This window comes from Barbus barbus, assembly GCF_936440315.1.
Source record: "Barbus barbus genome assembly, chromosome: 25".
Lineage (NCBI taxonomy): Eukaryota > Metazoa > Chordata > Actinopteri > Cypriniformes > Cyprinidae > Barbus > Barbus barbus.
In genome coordinates this window covers 8,590,838-8,610,230 of record NC_136753.1, presented here as the reverse complement: position 1 = coordinate 8,610,230, position 19,393 = coordinate 8,590,838, and the positions used below count along the sequence as shown (strand labels likewise).

The following is a 19,393-nucleotide window of genomic DNA, read 5'->3' as shown; positions in this document are numbered from 1 at the left end:
TCAAGCACAATCAGTTTGTATGGACATCATAAGTGGACAGGCTTTTCCAATTCCACCCATAAATTCTCAATTTAATTGAGATCTGAGTCACAAAACAACTTCTTGACAAAAAACTTTTTTTTTGCGAGTGGGATGAATTAATGCACATTCACATTTAGTCTAGAACTACAGTAACAGCATGTTCTCACAGCACACTGTCAGTTCCTGAATCAAATATTTAGTCAGAAAGTGAAAGACCTTTTGGGACTTGGACTTTATATTTAAAAATCACTTCAAGTTAGCATCAGGTAGCTAGTTAGCTAGCCAGTTATCATCAGCTAATTTTTATTTCAAATAGATTATTAGAATTTTGTAATTCATAATTATTGATTTTTTTTAATTTTAAGATGAAACTGGCTGTACTCAGATTTTGCAGTAACTGTTTAAAGCAAATTGCTTTGTCAGACTGGGGGGCGTTTTACTATGAAAGTATAGTTTTTGTTTTTAATATGAAAACTCTGGATATTTTTCATACTCGGTTTATAATTTATGTCATTGTCACTAAAACTATGGTAACTTTTCTGAACACATTTAACTTTTGTTTCACTGAAGAAAAAAATTACACAATCCTTAAGGGGGGCGTTTTCCCCCATTCTACCCTATTCAGTACATTATAGGGACCAACTTAAAAAAAAAATTACCACAAGGTCAAAATGTAATAGATATACATACTTGAAACACGCTTTAGATTATAAACAATACATGAATTTATATTAGATTATTTTTAGATGATAAACAATTTACAGTGTGCACTGCAAAGAAAAATATATATATTAATTCTTAAATATTAAGTCTGTGTCGTTCCCTCAGTAGATTTGAATGCATAAAGAAACGAACGTCCACGCTTAGCCTAATGCATTGAACAATACCAGTGTGAGCACCGGACACTGCATGTCCTCGGTGAAACACATCGCGCACTGTAGAACTGGAGAGTCTACATTCTGTTAAAAAGAAATATCGTGGGAAAACACACTGAGGGCGGGCGAATCTGTCTAGTCGTCTCACTTTCGTTGCCTGCCTGCACTCATTATATCTCGTCCCAGAGTTTTGAGAGCTGAAGTATAGCGTGACTTGAGACAAATAACAACCTGCGTCGGCAATAGCGAAAATGACAAAGATGAAAGTAATGACAGAGAGAAAAACATCGGTTCCAGTCCTCTGGCGAGAAAACGGCAATGGATTAATGTTTTAATGTAGTGAATGTGCACGCGTGGACCTTATTACTGTTTATTTTGTTACACGCGCATGCTGAACGGAGGTTGAATACAGCCGCGTGACTCGAACTGTCAGTAAGTACATACTGTAAGTACCGCTGCAGTAAGTACACACTACTAGTAAACAGATTTTTAGCTGTTGATTTTTTTTTTATATGCCACAATCAGGGGCGTAGCCACCATTTCAAAAGTGGGGGGTCCGGAATGTCTAGTGTTATACCTGTTTTTTTTCAGTTAACCCTTGTCTAATTGACAGGTTTTATTTTTAATCATACCTTTTTGCTTAATATGCTTTATGAATATATTATTATATATGATTATAAAACAGAAGGAAAGAAAGAGAGAAAAAAGAAAAAGAAAGAAAGAAATACAACAGCTTGTCACTGGGACAGTACCCTTAAAAGGACATCTTTGTACCTTATTTATCCCAAAAAGTTTTGTAGTTGTACATTAGATTCAAGATTTTTATTAGTCACATACACCATTATAAAGAGTATAACCAGCAGTGAAATATAAGTCAAACGGTACAAAAGTCATTACGGTACATATTGGTATTCTAAGGTACTAATGTGCACCTTTTTGAGTATAAGTTACAAAGATGTCCTTATAAGGGTGCTATTGTTTACATATTTCAGATTGTATTTTGTGTGTGTTGTATGTACAGTACATGGCACACAGTAATGGATACTTGCATATTCACATACTACTTTATTCTGTTCTGTTCTATTATACATTAGTCTGATTAGTCTATGTTAAAAGAAATATCTTATCATAGACAATGCTGTAAATAATCTTTACCTCTGAAGCCTCACTGAAACCTTCTGCCTCATTCACTCTCAACTGTGAATTCACTTCTGCCTCTGTCTACAGCAAATAAAGTAGTGTTTGAAACATGTACATACAGGGAATAGTGACATACAGAAGAACATAACTAATTAAATACACTGCTGGACAATAACCAATCATTTTTATCCTAAATTATTTTTTAACACTTTATAATGATAAACACATATTCACTATTAACTATGACTTTTGCCTCAATAAACTCTTCATTTACTGCTTATTAATAGCTTGTAAGGTAGTTGTTTGTAGTTGTTAAGTTTAGGTATTAGGTAGGATTATGGGATGCAGAATATGGTCATGAAGAATACAGAATTAATATGTGCTTAAGTACTAATAAACAACCAATATGCAAGCTAATAATTGCATACTGTAGTTAAAAATGATAGCTGAGAAGTTGTTCATCATACTAATGTTATTTTTTATTTTTCTATATTTGACTAATTATTTTCTATGATTGGTCCATATATAATCCTACAAACGATTGTGTATTAATATATTTTATACAATGTAAAAACAGCCAGGTGTTAAAAGACTATCAGTTCTTCTCACCTGTGAAGTGTGTTTCCCTTCCAGGAACTCGAGCTGCGTCGAAGCGCTAGGGGAACGCCCACAACGTGACCGCGCTCTGAACCAGAGTGTAACGTGTCCAATGGAAGGGCGAGACGTCATAGGCGGGTGACGTCACTGACCGGAAATCATATATTTCACATATAAGCACGTGCGGTGGAGCCGGCGTTTGCTTTTCGTCATTCAGCAACCGCTTCTCTGTCTGTGTGTTTGTCTTTGCATGTTGTGAGTCTTATTTAGTGTTGTTTGTCCTGCACAATCACTTGAATAGGCTCCAGCAATATGTGCAAGCACTGGGGCGATAGCAGATCGCATTCGGGCTGTGTGTTCCTCCCTGCACACATTATATCACTGCTTGGGATACACGCAGTCTGTGTGTGGTCTGCTTGAGAGCAGAGCGCGCAGATTCAGCTCTCGAGGGAGCTGACTGCTCGTTTGTGAGCTTTTTCTTTTCTTACGCCTGCTCTCTGAAGGCTCTCTTTGAAAAAGAGAGGAGTGAGTTTCACTAGCCTTGAATGAAGACGGGCGAGCCCGTGTCTTCTTCCTCCTAGACCTGTCTTCCTCCGAGGAGGTGGACGCGTCAATGAAACAGTGTTTGCACAAGCATATTATGAATGAGAACGGCGCGCAGTCAGCTCAAAAAAAGGAGAAAGGGGGCTGATTGTGTTTCTCTCCGCTGTACATCTCGCATTCCCTCCGCTGCTGAGGCACGGCGGCGAGTGTGAGTGCGGGGATCGCAGCGCGCGTTGCCGAGGCGACGCGTGCGTTACGTATTCTCATTCATATCAGAGCGATGCCCCGGGTGGAACAGACGCTCGCGAGCTATCTGTCCACTTGCGTGGCGTTGTCTCTGAAGGCTCGCGGCTGCAGGCCAGGCTGGTGCGTGTCTGCACACCGAAAAAAAAAAGAAAGAAAGAGAGTGTTGCAGGCGCACCAAGCTGACGTACCTGCTTAGAGAGCTGGATGAGGGATTGGGGCTCAACTTGATTGAAATATAAGTTGATCTCTGAGCTCCCTAGAAACGCTGTCTGTGGTCGACCCTATCTGACATGAAGGAGAAGATAGGGTTTTCCTCATGGACGCCCCGCTTGCGCCTTCTGGCCTGTTCGGCGACGCCGTCAATTACGTCGTCAACCGGTTCCAGGAGGCTCGTAGACAAGCGGCGGCGTTTCAGCGGTTTCTCCCTCACTTGTCTCTAGCTCAGGGGGCTGCTGGGCGGGAGCAGCCCTCGCCGCGTGCCAGCCCCTCTTTAGAGAGGTGCAAAACAGAGCGTGGCTACTCGCACCCCACCGAGGTGGGGCCGTGGCGGCTAACGCTCTGGGTCGGGGACCTCTAAGGCTAAGCCGGATCTGCGGACCGTTCTTAACACTTTAACCTTCAACCCCATTTAGGGCCTCGCAGGTGAAAATAACCTACCTGAATTAAAATGGTAACAGTTTGTGACAAAGTGTGCTTACACAAACAAATTAGGTATCTTTGGAAAGAAGAGACTCTGGGCTTTACTATCTATCATCCAGAGTTGATAATGCTCAAAAAGATAAAAAGTTATAGACACTGACGTGCCTTGAAAAATATTTTTCCACACTGAATGTTTTTTTATTTCATATACAAATACATGAAATAAGTCCTGGAGCAATCCAGAAAAGTAATGGATCGAAAGCCATGTGTCTCATCAGTTCATATTTCAAATTTGAAGAAGATACCATGAAAAATGAGATTCCTGCAATATTTTTTCTGAAACTATTTATAGTCCCCCCACCCCCCTGTTTGAGGAAAAATAACCACCAAATGGATTGCAGAATTATACAAGCTATTTTAGTCATTATACATGTTCCTGCATAGTTTTTCAATTATAAAATAATAGACAGATTTATTTGAGCACTAAAAAATACAAAAATAATTATTTGAGTAATAAAAAAGGAAAAAAAATAGAAAAAAATGCTTTGTATATAGTATGTATACTGAAGTATTCTTCGTTATTCGTTATTACAATGATAAATATCACTGCCAGACGTGAAGTGATATTGCCAGACATGGTCATAGAGTCAGTAAACACACGCTGATGTGCTTCCATTCAGATTATAATCAAACAGATGGGCCATATAATCAATAATAGCTGATCAATGAATCACAATGATAGCCGTCATAGAGTCGCTAATAAACACGCTGATGTGCGTCCATACAGATTATAATCATGCAGACACGGCCACATTCCCCACACAATACACACACACACATATAAAAAATGTAGAAGAAAAAAAAAACAGTTTTTTATGGATAAAGCAGATCGCTAAGTTATGCCCCGCTCAGATGACAGCGTGCGTCACAGAAGCGTCACTGCCGGCAGGAGGGAGCGCCAAATTCAAATAATCTATATTCCGCTTTTCTGAGACTTTTTTTTCCGTAGACGGTCTCATTATGTTTGTAAGACCGTATTCTACAAAATCGTTTTGTTTTTTTACCACCAAGACGCTGTTTTTGAGCATAATTTATTCCATAACGGACGCGAACAATAACTCTCTGAAGAAATGAAACGTAAACAAAGGAATATTCATCCTTATTACAACGTTATTGTTTCGCTGGACTAAAAGTGCTCGCTGGGATGTTTTTCTGTGGACCCTTACCTCTCTAACTAAACTGGGATTTCAGCAGTGGACGCGTTTGTGGCTCGTTATTACAATGATAAAGGTACGTACGGCTTTTTTACTCTGCGTGTTTGGATGTGTACTGCTTACACAAATGTAGCAAATTTGTGCCACTCATTCCTTATAAGCTTTCCATCGAAAAACAGCGATCTGTCGTCGATGCTTGAGGCTTAGACCCTCAGAATGATATAGAGTTTGACAAGATTAACTTTGTCCCGTTTCATTTATTCTATTAGAAAACAATGACACATGCAAACAAAGAGCGTTCAGTGCGAGGTCGCTCTGGTGCAGGCTAACAGGTTAAGTCTAAGGGGGTTCTCGGCCAAGAAGCCTACGGGCGTGGGAGATCAGTCTGCCAACCCTGCCAGAGTTCCAGGGCGCAGCTGGCTCCAGCGAGCGACGTTCTCAGTTTCTTCCGCCCCGAAGTGTAGCGGAGCTGAGAAGCTCGCCACCCCTGCGGGGGTCTCTAGAGCTTCTGGTTCGGCCGTCTCCTGCCGGTCCTCCGCTTCAGGGCACCGAGCCAGCAGCTCTAGGCACGCCAGAGGCCAGTCTCGAGAGACTGGTTCCCTTAGGAGACCATCGGGCAGCGTGGGAACTACTGCCGATGTGTCTCTTTGGGTCCTGCCTTGCAGGGTCTGGTTCTTCAGCTTGGTCTTCCTAGGAATGACGCGGGTCTGAGGACCGTCGTTCATTAGGAGGCTGAGGCTGAGGCAGTCCTGGTGCTGTGCCCAGGACTTACGAGGGCAGACCCCTCTGGGGTAGATCGGGTGTCCGTCTCCCCCAGCGCCCTCGGGAGAACAGTCTGCCAACCCTGCCAGAGTTCCAGGGCGCAGCTGGCTCCAGCGAGCGGTGTTCTCAGTTTCTTCCGCCCCGAAGTGTAGCGGAGCTGAGAAGCTTGCCACCCCTGCGGGGGTCCCTAGAGCTCCTGGTTCGGCTGTCTCCTGCCGGTCCTCCGCTTCAGGGCACCGTGCCAGCAGCTCTGGGTACATCAGAGGCCAGTCTCGAGAGACTGGTTCCCTTAGTAGACCATTTAGGCAGCGTGGAAACTACTGCCAAATGGATCTCAATGGGTCCTGCGTACTGTAGAGAAAGGCCTTTTGTATTCAGTTTGGCGCTCCGCCACCGCCTTTCAATGGGGTGATTCCCACGTACGTGGGCCTCCAGCAGGCTCTGATCATGGAACAGGAAGTAGACACTCTCTTGGGGAAGGAGGCCATCGAGGTGGTCCCTCCTCACGGAAGAGAGTCCGGGTTCTACAGCCGGTACTTCATTGTTCCAAGGAAGGATGGTAGATCTGCGTCAGTTGAACCACTCAGTCAGGTGACTGAAGTTCAGGGTGCTTACACTCATCAGTCGTGTCTCAGACCAAGTCCGAGGACTGGTTTGTCATGATGGATCTAAGGACGCATATTTCACGTCTCCATCCTTCCCTCTCACGGGAAGTCCCTCAGGTTTGCTTTTAGGGGCAAAGCTTACCGATATCGGGTTCTTCCCATTGGCCCTGCACTCGTACCCCGCATTTTTACATCAACGATTGGTTGATTCTAGCTCGATCAGAGCAGGTGGCGACTCGGCATCGAGATGTCGTTCTCGCGCACATGAAGGGGTTGAGACTGAACGCCAAGAAAGTGTGATTTCTCCAGTATAGAGAACCACTTATATAGGCGTGGTGGGGGATTCGACCACGATGCAGGCACGTATGTCTCCCGCTCGGAGCGAGTCGATCCTCACCTCAGTCAAGAGAGTGAAAGAGGGCCAGTCACTCACTGTCATGCAGTTCCGGAAACTGCTGGGGCTCATGGCAGCTGCGTCCAACGTGATTACTTTTGGCCTCCTGTACATGAGACCCCTACAGTGGTGGCTCAAGACCAAGGGGTTCTCCCCGAGGGGAAACCCGCTTCGCATGATCAAGGTCACGCGGCGATGCCTACGTGCCTTAGACATGTGGAGCCAAGCTTGGTTCTTGTCTCAGGGCCCGGTGCTGGGAGCCTCTTGTCGCCGCGTAATGCTAGCGACGGACGCATCCCTCACCGGTTGGGGAGCGGTCATGAGTGGCCACCCTGCCCGCGGTCTGTGGAGTGGTCGCCATCTAACGTGGCATATCAATTGTTTGGAAATGTTGGCCGTGTTTCGTGCACTCAAGCACTTTCTCCCGGACCTAAGAGATCACCATGTGTTGGTGCGCACCGACAGCACAGCGGTGGTCTCTTACATCAACCACCAGGGAGGTCTGCGTTCGCGCCCCTTGTACAAGCTGGCGCACCAGATCCTTGTGTGGTCCCAGGGCAAACTTCGCTCGCTCAGAGCCATCGATATCCCTGGGTATCTCAATGTGGGAGCAGACATCCTGTCGAGGCAGGGGCTGAGGCCCGGGGAATGGATGCTTCACCCCGAGGTGGTGAAGCAGATATGGAGGTTTTTGGCTGTGCGACTCGAGAGTCAGCGCTATGCCCCTCTAGTTCCTCCAGCTCCTTTGGACTGGACGCTTGGTACAGACCTGGCCGAGACTTCGTCTGTACGGTTTTTCCCCGATCGCTCTGCTCCCGGGAGTTCTGGATGGCAACAGGGATCTGGTGAACAGGTTGGAGACGGGTTCGCCCTATCTCCTCCTGCATTCCCCAGATCTAGCGCTCTCGCTCGTGGAAGCCCGCGTGTGCGGTTCTTCCCCCTCTGAGTGAGTGCTCGCTGTTGCAGCGCACGTTGCCGAGGCGACGCGCGCATTACGTGTGGAAGTTCTGGCCTCTGAGGGGGCGCAGCTCATAGCTTCCTGTCTCTCAACCGAGGTTGCTGAGACCATCTTCCAATCCAGAGCTCCCTCTACGAGGAAACTGTATGCCCTGAAGTGAAAATATTTCACTTCTTGGTGCGGAGACCGCCACCTTGACCCAGTTAACTGCCCGTTTGGTACAGTGCTGGAGGTCCTGCAGGCCCGTTTCTCCGCAGGGGTAACTCACTCCACCCTGAAGGTTTACGTGGCGGCTTTATCGGCCTACCACGCCCTTCTCGGTGGCCTTACAGTGGGTCGACACCCCCTGGTTACATGTTTCCTCCACGGTGCGCTGAGGCTGAGGCCTCCTGTACGACGTGTCCCTACGGGGACCTGGCTGTGGTCTCTTAAGAGAGTGGGGATTTGTAGGCCCTTCATGGCCCCTTCTTTTCTCGTCTTTGCCCCTAGTCTGGCCAAAGCGTACCCTCGAGCGGGTTATTTCCTAGATCCCCTCTTCTATACCACGGCCTGTCGTGCTGCAGGCCCTCAGTCCTCCTCCCTTTCGGGAGCCTGACCAGCGAAAGCATAACTGTGTGTGTCCAGTGCGAGCACTGGACGCATACGTCCACAGAGCTGCCCTGTGGAGAAGGACGGACCAATTGCTGGTTTGCTTCGGTCCTCCTAAGCGGGGTCTGCCTGCTTCCAAGCAGACCCTTAGCAGGTGGATTGTGGATACTATTTCCTTGGCCTATGAATCTCCAGGCATCCCTTCGCCTCTGGGGCTTAAGGCCCATTCAACTAGGAGTATGGCGGCCTCCAAGGCCTTTCTGGCAGGGGTTTCGATGCAGGATATCTGCAATGCTGCGGGTTGGTCCACGCCCCTCACCTTTGTTCGGTTCTATCACCTTGATCTTACGGCCACTCCCGGCTCTCCTCTTTCTCGCCCTCGCTGTGCTCCCAGTGATACACACAGGGCAGGTATTTTGGAAGTCTGGAGGCGTGGGCATCTCGTTCCCCTAGCGCTTCGACGCAGCTCGAGTTCCTGGAAGGGAACGTCTCGGTTACGTATGTAACCCCGGTTCCCTGAAGGGAACGAGACGCTGCGTCTCGAAGCCATACTTCCTGTATCCCTGCGGGCGGTTGCTTCATTCCTGGAAGCAAACGCCGGCTCCACCGCACGTGCTTATATGCTTTCCGGTCAGTGACGTCACCCGCCTATGACGTCTCGCCCTTCCATTGGACACGTTACACTCTGGTTCAGAGCGCGGTCACGCTGTGGGCGTTCCCCTAGCGCTTCGACGCAGCGTCTCGTTCCCTTCAGGGAACCGGGGTTACATACGTAACCGAGACGTTTTCTTGCGTGTCGTCCTGATTCTGCTAACAAACCTAGGCTGACTGTTTCTTGTTCATTCTTGACAACACATAACAACGTCAAATTAGTGCAATAATGACAGAGCACCCCTAAATTAAGATCGGTCCTGTATCAGATCGTCAGAGCTTGCATACTTGATTGAAATACATCATGTAGATTTGTAGACATCATGTGTCACAATGCTGCAAACGCTGTAAAATCTCAGTTCAACATTATCTTTATTCTTATTTGAAGCGTTCTGATAACATACATACGTGTTAAAATAAAAGACGTTACAAAAGAGTTACGGAAAAATACACTGAAAATAAATAAGTGCATGTTTGTCCAGGCAGCTTTTTTGTCGCTTTGAACTCATCTCGACCTCTAATGAATGATAGATTCAGCGCGGGACCGCGGGCGCGAGCCTGGGTATGTCGTGACGTCACAAACTGAGTGACTGATTGCCATGGAAACGTAAACGTCATGTATAAATTATCTTGTCTTTTTGAATTTTAAATTCTGCATTTATATACATTGCTCCATTAAAACCTCAACATGTCGAGAACACAACTGTCCAATGAAAAAGTGCGGGGGACGACTTTACTTTTTATAAAAAGTGGGGGGGACACGTCCCCCGCGTCCCCCGCGTAATCTACGCCCCTGGCCACAATACTGTATTCAGAAATTTATTTGCACTTTGTAAGATGATTCTATGTCATATAGGCTTTTTAAATGAGAGACTAGTTAGTAGTTTTCCTTCGAATGTGTATTTGAACATTTGAGTTCCATATAGCCTATTTTCACACTGTCATTGTAAATAAATATTTGGGTAATCGATTTATGTAGCGTTTCAGTTATGTTAAGGACCTGCAGTCTGTTTGAATATCTTTCTTCCTTATTAAATCAGTTGAGAATGAAAATAACAAAAATAAAAAATAGGTACCACCATGAACATGTTCAAAGGAAAAGTTCAAACTTCTCAAAAATGTAGATTTAAAGGATTAGACATCAAAGAGAACATATTCAGCGGTCTGCAGCCTTTGATTGTTTTATTATACATACAGTAGGATATCTGTCTCTACATCTGTCCTAGACAGCACACTACCACCATTAGCCTACTGACGCCAATCAACCAGCTTATGTTTGCATCCTATTTGTGCTCTGCTTTTTATGGAAAAATTGCATTCTGCAAATCTGTTTGCTGAAAAGTACACTGACTCTAGTGGATCTGTGAATATTGATTTAATATAGATTAAATAAACCATCTATCTGTAAATAAGACTGAAGAAATATTGTAACTGGGAAATGTATTGCTTTGTTTGAATCTTATGCAGGTTATATTTTAGCAGAGATTTGAGTACAACCTGCATTTGGTATCTCACACAAGAGTTGAGGATGACTGGCCAGATGCTGGCACATTGTACTCTGCAAGAGTGCGTATATAGGTTTAGTATACCCTGGTTTTAGACAGACCATCGGATCAATAGACTGGGTGCAAAAAAATAAAGAAGTAAAATTTGGATAAAGAAGAACAATTCCTGAGACCATGCATCCATTATGATAATATAATAATCTTAATCAGCATTTTTTCCCCCTTTTTTTACACCTCTTTATTACCTTTTTATTTATTCCTCATGTGACAGCACTTGTTTTGTCTCTCTGTATACTACCCTTATTCTGCCTCCATTTGTTCATTTTTCTTTTGGCAAAGATCTGTCACACACAAACCTTCTGTTTGGATTGAAAAAGCTTTTCTTCTTCTTTTTTTTCTCCCTTGGCAGGTTTACTTAAGTGTGTTTAAAAGCTTTGCTGATTTAAAATTCTCCTCCACAGTGGATTGCCTTTGCTGGCGTAGGCGTTTGTTTCTCTCAGTGGTATTGGGCACAGGCCAAGTATGAAGGACTAAGAGAGAGCAGGTGAAATTATTTATATCCTATAATTTGTGATGGCGGTACCGTAGTCTAATGGTTAAGGATCTCGAATTCAAAACAGAAAGCTTGCAGATTAAATCCCATGGTGGACAGGAGAGGTACATGAGATTAATAATTCTCCTTTACCTTGTGCCCTTGAGCAAGGCACTCAACACCAGGTAGCTACTCGGGCACTTTTTCTAAAATAATTTGTATACTTGATGCAAAAGAGTTGAAATTAAACAATAAAGAATTTGCATATTTGTGGTGATGCCATTGCACTGGCTCTTCTCCTTGTGGATTTTGCTAGCGCAAAGCTGGAATTGTGCACCTGACTCCCACACTTTAAGCCTTCCTAAGCATGAAAGTGTTTGTGTCTGTTTGTAGCATGTGTGTGTAGGCAGCTTTTCAAATGCTCTTGGCTGTCTAAATCTATGATTAGAGAGGGCTCTTTGCATGAAAGGAAGAATATTTTAAGCGGAAGATGATATATATATATATATATATATATATGAATGGAGACATTGTCTTGTGAAGTTCCCCTATACTGTAGCATATTTAACTATATCCTAACCATATTGATTCCTTATTGTTAAAAAAGCTGAAACAAGTATATGTGACCACATATGTTTTGTATAAATGATATGAGTTATCAGATATCTGCTCAGAGGCACAAAGGTCATCTCTATAGGGTTTAAAAATGCAAAAAACCACACCCATGCTGCTAGGAAGCTTAACTTTATTGCCACTTTCTCCTAGCTAGAAAATTTGACTGAATTAATTTTCTGCATGGCTAACTGTATAACTAGAATTTCAAACAATGTAGAAGAATTATAAACTTGGATGTTGCCTTACCAAGTGCAGCTAATATATCTTGTTCAGAAGCTGAACCATGGACTAAACCTGCAACCCACATCCATAAAAGAATTGCTTATCCAAAAATGACAATTAATAATTTATTTACCCTCATGTTGTTTTAAATCTGTATCACTTTATTGTGTAGAAGAAAAGCGTGCTGGCTGCTATTTTGCGTGCAATTACAATGAACATGGACTGAAGCTTTAAAGCTTAAAAAGGACATAAAGCAGTTTTATGTAAAACAACAGTAAATTACAGTTTATAGTTGTATTCACTCTTGTTAATGTTATTGATATTGTTTTACATGTATTTTGTTTTTACTTGAAGGCTAAAATAGTATGTCCTTTGTGCAAACCGATCTCCTAAGACAACACACTTTATCTATTTTTACCATGTGGTGATTTCATATTATTTGATTATTATAGGAATAATAATAGAAACTAAGCATAAAGACCTGTCCCTAACCTCACCCCTCAACATGAACTTCACTAGGGCATGTCCGTACAAAACAAAAACGAAAATAAAACAAAACATACTAATGAGACTGTAGGATTTAACCTGAATTAGCCTCGAATTTGCCAAAGCATAAAAATGAGTTACAAATTGCCATGATATTGTGTTTGTTTAATGCTCATTTAAGCATAACTTAGTTACTAGTTGCTGTGATATTGTGTTAGTTAGTGCTGGTGTATTCTGCTTATTTCTTTTTTTTTTTCTTTTTTTTACTAATGCCCCTTAGTGCCCCTTGCATTAAATACACTGTATCTCATTGACAGATAATTGTAACCTAACCAAACTTCCCTCAATACCATAATGACAATCCATCATCTAAAGTATTTTTGTCCCAAGCCCTGGTTAATTTCTGACCTTTGTGACAATAAAGATAACACTATACATACGTATATGCTAGCATATGGTAGTTAGAATAATAGAATCAGTAAACGCCTAAATTTCCTCTGTATAATTTAAAACCACTGTTATTACTTCTATCAATAGTAAAAAGAAACTTTTACCCCAGGCAAGTATACGTGGCATATGGGTAACCTTTCGCCTTTTTCTTATTTAACACTGTTAGATGAAACTTGTCTTTCTGATCTGGCCGATTAGAGCAGTGTCTTACTGAACCTTTTAGAAAGGTTTTGTGTGTATGTACAAGCCACTGTTTAGAAATCATAATATGACAAAGTAATCATTTTGAAAAATGAGCTTGTCAAGATACTAGAAGTATCATAAAGGTTATTCATGTCACTTCAGAGCTATATTTCATGATACACTGATGTTTATTTTCTGAAAATATTGACATCCAGGATGTTTAGAATCATCATTTGTGTTCCACATTAGATTCCTACAGGTTTGGAACTGCATGAGGGAGTAAATAAGGACAATTTATTTATTTATTTTTCCTGATTGAGCTATTCTTTTACATGTGCAATTATTTGAAAATAAAACGTTACGTTTAACCATCAGGTATCTTTCAGAGATGCAATGTAGTCTTCCTAGTTGAGCTAAAACTTTCCTGTTTTTTATTTTTATTTTTCAGCTTTGAAGCGCTTTGAAATTTCTGGCTAAATAAGTTTTAGAACTCATTGAAATTTTTGTAAAATATTCTCTCATTTATTTATTTAATTTTTTTCCTATGGAAAACTACATTTAACTTTCCTTCCCCAAATTGAGAATCTAAATTAAATGATAACATTCTTCAAAATATTATCATTGTTGTCGGCATCCTTAACTCCTCTCTGTGGTTTGTTGTTTTGTGTATAATGATGGTCAGGTCACCTGCAGCGTGAAAGCAGATAGCAGTTTCTGGCAGTCAGTTCTAAGAAATAGCAGCAATTAAAAACTAGAACTGATGCAGAACTGCAGGCATCCAGTTCCTACTGCGAATCAGCGCCTGTATGCACCCAGTATGTGTACATCAGGGGTGCCCAACCCTGTTCCTGGCGATCGACTGTCCTGCAAAGTTTAGCTCCAACTCTAATCAAACACACCTGAAGCAACTAATTAAGGTCTTCAGGAGTGCGTGAAAATTAAAGGCAGGTGTGTTTTATTAGAGTTTGAGCTAAACTTTGCAGGACAGTCGATCGCCAGGAACAGGGTCGGGCACCCCGGTGTACATAAATGTGTAAGCTGGAGATTGCAACTGCACTGACTAGACTGTAATTTGACCTCTGTTATTTATGCTATTGTGAATTAATGAGAGCTATTGTGTTTGTTATCTCAATGATATATCTGGGATGAGCACAGGACAGGTTATTTATGCAAAATATCTTGGTGCATCAAGGTCAGCAAAAACTGATTTTTATACACTCTATAGAGTATTAGGCTCTCAAAAACATCCACCGATGAAGAGCTTAGAACATAAATATTCTTGAAAAAAAAGGTATTGACACTGGTATTCTGAAGAAGCTGTTATAAAGATGGCCAGTTTTCTCTTCTCTGTGGATTGCAGGGTTCTTCTTTAACTCTGCTTTGAATAAACTGGGAACAAGAGCAATTTGCCCACATACTGTAAGAGCAATTTTCAGCGCATCAAATTGATTCCTTCATTGTGAGAAGCAGATTTCTCTGAGAATGAAAGGGGTGTGATTTGACAGAAAATCCACGTAAAGTATAGAGATAAAAAAATCAATCAACTCTGGACTTTGATGAAATCCCACAAGATTTTAATCTGCAGACATTAAGACTCACAAGGAGCAAAAGGAAGTGGGTATATATACAGTATATATATATGAAGAGTTCAGATGTAAAAGCCTCTAATGCCGTTTGAAATTTTCTTCTAAAATTAGCATTTTTATGAGGCTATGTGTAGGTTCAGTAATTTCACTTTAATGGCAGTGCATAGGTTCCTTTGTTTGCCATTAAAGTGAAATAACTGAACATAAACTTTCAATGAAAATTTCAGATGGCACTTAGAGGCTTTTGCATCTGAACTCTTCTTATACATACATGCATATATATTTCAATGATCCTTTATTTAAAATGGATTCTGCATCATTTGCAACAAAGCAGCAGGGAGAGACAGTCTCTTTGAAGCAGAATCAAGCAGCAAGAAGCAAAATAAAGCAGAAGGTTCAAATAGGATGAAACTGCTGAACTGAATGTTAACAGTCAGAGAAGAGAATGAGTAGATACATGAGAATCATTGATGAATTTATTTCATAATTCAAAATGAATGAAACATAATTGGTCAGTCTAAACTTTTAATATGGATGTTTCTTTAATTTTATTGTGGTCCCTTTTAATCTGTTTTTAATGTAGATGTTAACTGTTTTTGTTATCCCTGGATCTGTCATGCTCTCTCCACTCTCTCTGAGGTTCTTTCCATAGTACTGCCTATAGGGAGTATTTTTAGTCCCACTTATTTTTATCAGCATGCCCATAGTTTTTATTGTGGGAACAAAATATAATTAGTTAAAGTTAAATTAAAAGGTTGTGTTCTGATCATTATGAATTCAGTAATAGTTGTTTTATATGAAGTTATCTGAAACAAAATGGGTCAATGGAACTGTTCCTTCTAAGCCCAATGCACATGAACAAAATAGTATATTTCTGCATTATAATTACAGAAAGAACATTAGATTCTGTCTCAGAGGGAGTTTTGGTTCCTTGCCACTATCACCTCCGGCTTGCTCAGTTGGGGACACTTAATTTCTAGCAATTATCATCAATTTGATTTCACAGATACTATTTAAACTAAACTGAGCTAGACAATGACATCACTGAATTCAATAATGAAATGCCTTTAACTGAAAATTGAATGTTTAATCTTATTATTATACATTACTGACACTCTATCCTCCAATTTGATACTGTTAAGTGCTTTGACACAATCTGTATTGTTAAAAGCACTATATAAATAAAGGTGACTTGACTTAGGCTCACTAAATATTTATCATTTAACACGGTTATCAAAAGTTTTTTTTAAGCATTTTTATTTTGTTCTACTGCAATCTACTGTTCTATCTTTGTGATCACAAAAATTAAATATTTGCTGTATTAATCTCTTAAAGGCATTATTGACTTCTGGAAAGATCGGGTTTTGATAAAGGTTGGTTCTCTATGCAGTAGAAATGTGATTAATTAAAAAAAACACAACTAGAGACAACAGAGCAAAAGGAAAATGGTAAAAAATGAGAGAGAAGTGGTAGGAAAACTTCAACACCCATAGTGCACTGATCAGACAGAAGGGATACAGAAATGTTAAAGTATGACTGTAGTTTTCACATTTTGCATTTTGCTGGCAAATAAACGGGGATATCCTGGTGCAAGCAACACTGAAAAATTATACAAATGGTTCATTTCTTGATTGCTTAACTCAGGTATGTCAAGAGATACTAGTGTCAGATTGGCTTTTCAAACCTGTTTTGTGCTGTGGTGACTTCAGCAGGGGCAAGACTGAACTCATCACTGGGATGTGAAATTGGTGAGTTGGACAGGGATAATATGCATATTGTGGTCAAAAGTTTGGAATAAGATTTTTTTTTTATGCTCACCAAGGCTGCTTTTATTTGATAAAAACTGTAATACTGTGAAATATTATTACAATACAAGCTAAATGTTTTCTATTGTAATATATTTTAAAATGTAACTTAGTTACTGTGATGCCAAAGCTTTTAAGCAGCTATTTCTCCAGTCTTCAGTCTCACGTGTTCCATCAGAAATCATTCTAATATGCTGATTTAGTACTAAAGAAAGATTTCTTACTGTTATCAGTTTTTCATGTATAATTTGTTTGTGGTAACTGTGACACTACCATTCAAAAGTTTAGGTTAAGTAAGAAAAAAAAAATGAATACTGCTATTTAGCAAGGATGCATTAAACTGATAAAAATTTATAGTATTGATCATAAATTGATAATAATTGATGATCATTTTGCATTTTGCAGGCAAATAAACGGGGATATCTTGGTGCAAGTAACACAGAAAAATAATACAAATTATTCATTTCTTGATTGCTTAACTCAGGTGTGTCAAGAGATACTAGTGTCAGATTGGCTTTTCAAACTTGTTTTGGCACAGCTTTCACAACCTGTTGAAAAAAACAACAACAGCATGTGCTGGCATGGCAGTTGGTTTGAGCTGGTTTAAGCTGGTCCTGTGCTGGTTATGAGCTGGTCCTAAGCATGACCTAGTTGCTTAGGACCAGCACATGACCAGCTTAAACCAGCTCATGACCAACTAAGGACCAGCTTAAACCAGCTGCTATGCTTCAAAACATACCTAACCAGCATATGCAGGGTTTTTTTTGTTTCTTTTAGCAGAGCAGTGACTGTCAGAGAGTAGTGACACCTGATCACAAATATCTCTGGAGCTGAACATTCAAATTACTCCAAAATAAAAAGTAAAAAATGAAATGAACAAATATATGCATTTGCTATACTAGGTAGGTTGCCAATTTTACAGTGCACATATTAAGCTTCACCCTTTTCTGTCTCCCTCCAGGGGGAGTGTTGTAGAACAGGGTGATGGGAGTCCAGGACTCTCTATTGCCGGGCTTACGGCATGTCACGAAGCAGTTGGCTAAACTTCTGCTGCTGGTCCTACTGCTCTGGATGCTGTTTTTCCTCGTTGTCTTTACCTACTTCACTGACTCCCAGGTGCACCAGCCCCATAGGATTACCCCGTTCAGCTCTGAATCTCAACACTCATCCTATGTTCAGCATAGTTCCCGGGCCATCATGGCGTCCCATAATTCCCGCTGGTATCTGTATGCAGAGAGGAAGGGTAATTTGCAGCACAGGCAAGTGTTTCAACCTCCTCGTGCTGGAGAAGAGTTTTATTTCAGGAATTTTGGCGAGCATCGTCCAAGGACTAGGAAGTACTTGAGGGAGCCTCCTAAAAGCGACTACAGTGATTTTTCCAGTGACTGGTCGGTGGTTCGTGGTCTGTGGAAGGGTCAGGTGTCCTCCAAAATGCTAAGCCATCGACTACAGCGAGCCTTTTGGGGCTATGTTCACTCCAATAAGCACAATGTTCTCTACAAAGGCCAACGAAAGGCAAACAAGAGTAGAGAGGAGATGCTGTGTGAGATGAAACAGCAAGCCCAACTCAGGACACTGGATGGCTCTGAACAGCCCTTTGCTCACCTAGGTTTTAAACCGCTGGCTTCTTCTAAACTGCAGCAGATGTACACAACATGTGCTGTGGTGACTTCAGCAGGGGCAATACTGAACTCATCACTGGCACGTGAAATTGGTGAGTTGGACAGGGATAATATGCATATTGTGGTCAAAAGTTTGGAATAAGATTTTTTTTTTTTTAAAGACGTCTTATGCTCACCAAGGCTGCTTTTATTTGATAAAAAAACTGTAATACAGTGAAATATTATTACAATACAAGCTAAATGTTTTCTATTGTAATATATTTTAAAATGTAACTTAGTTACTGTGATGCCAAAGCTTTTAAGCAGCTATTTCTCCAGTCTTCAGTCTCACGTGTTCCATCAGAAATCATTCTAATATGCTGATTTAGTGCTAAAGAAAGATTTCTTACTGTTATCAAAGGTTTTTCATGTATAATTTGTTTGTGGAAACTGTGACACTACCATTCAAAAGTTTAGGTTAAGTAAGAAAAAAAAAAAATGAATACTGTTATTTAGCAAGGATGCATTAAACTGATAAAAATATATAGTATTGATCATAAATTGATAATAATTGAGCACCAAATCAGCAAATTAGACTGATTTCTGAAGGATCATGTCATTCAGCCTGACCCACATTGATTCATTGATGGATTTTTGCAATAATTAACATAATAAAGACAGCATTTTTTATTTTATTTTATTGTTCATTGCCTATGATATTACAATCATGGAATTTATTTATTAACTATTATAGAAATTGTTTTAAGTTAAAATATTTATTTTGTTTTTAGAAGTTGAATTCAAAATCTTAGGTAAAAAAAAATTGTGCATAATGCGTCCAATTACACAAAATTGCTTGTGTAAAATTGTGTTTTTCTCAGACTTTTTAGTCTCCAAACAGGCACTTTCTTGTCTTGTTTTGAAGTTTGCTGTCTCGTTCTCACTCTCTTGCTTTTACTTTCATTCCCTCATTCCATTTCTTCCACTCAATTCATTGCCACTCTTTTTTTTTTCTCATTAGACCTTGATTTGGCCTGCTTTTGAATAGAGACATTGATACATGAATACCACAGCTGACAGCCAATGGCAGATAAGCATTAGAGCAGTTCTTCCGGTTCTCTATAAGCCCTTGAATAGCATTGCCCTGCTTTGTTGTCAGAAAGAATGAAAGCAAT

General features: G+C 41.0%; 1 protein-coding gene across 3 annotated transcripts in view; it reads left to right on the top strand.

Annotated features, from left to right (window-relative positions):
- Positions 1-909: 909 nt before the first annotated feature.
- Positions 910-19,393, top strand: part of LOC306844961 (beta-galactoside alpha-2,6-sialyltransferase 2-like) — a 32,367-nt gene continuing 13,883 nt past the window's right edge. The window contains exons 1-2 of one of the 3 annotated variants that reach the window (XM_079377425.1): positions 910-1,341; positions 17,579-18,331. In XM_079377425.1, the coding sequence (XP_079233551.1) occupies positions 17,602-18,331 (730 nt within the window). In that variant the 5' untranslated portion in view covers positions 910-1,341; positions 17,579-17,601. Of the gene's footprint in view, positions 1,342-16,484; positions 16,561-17,578; positions 18,332-19,393 lie in introns of those variants that run through there. The other 2 variants (XM_079377427.1, XM_079377426.1) reach the window with 2 other exon arrangements.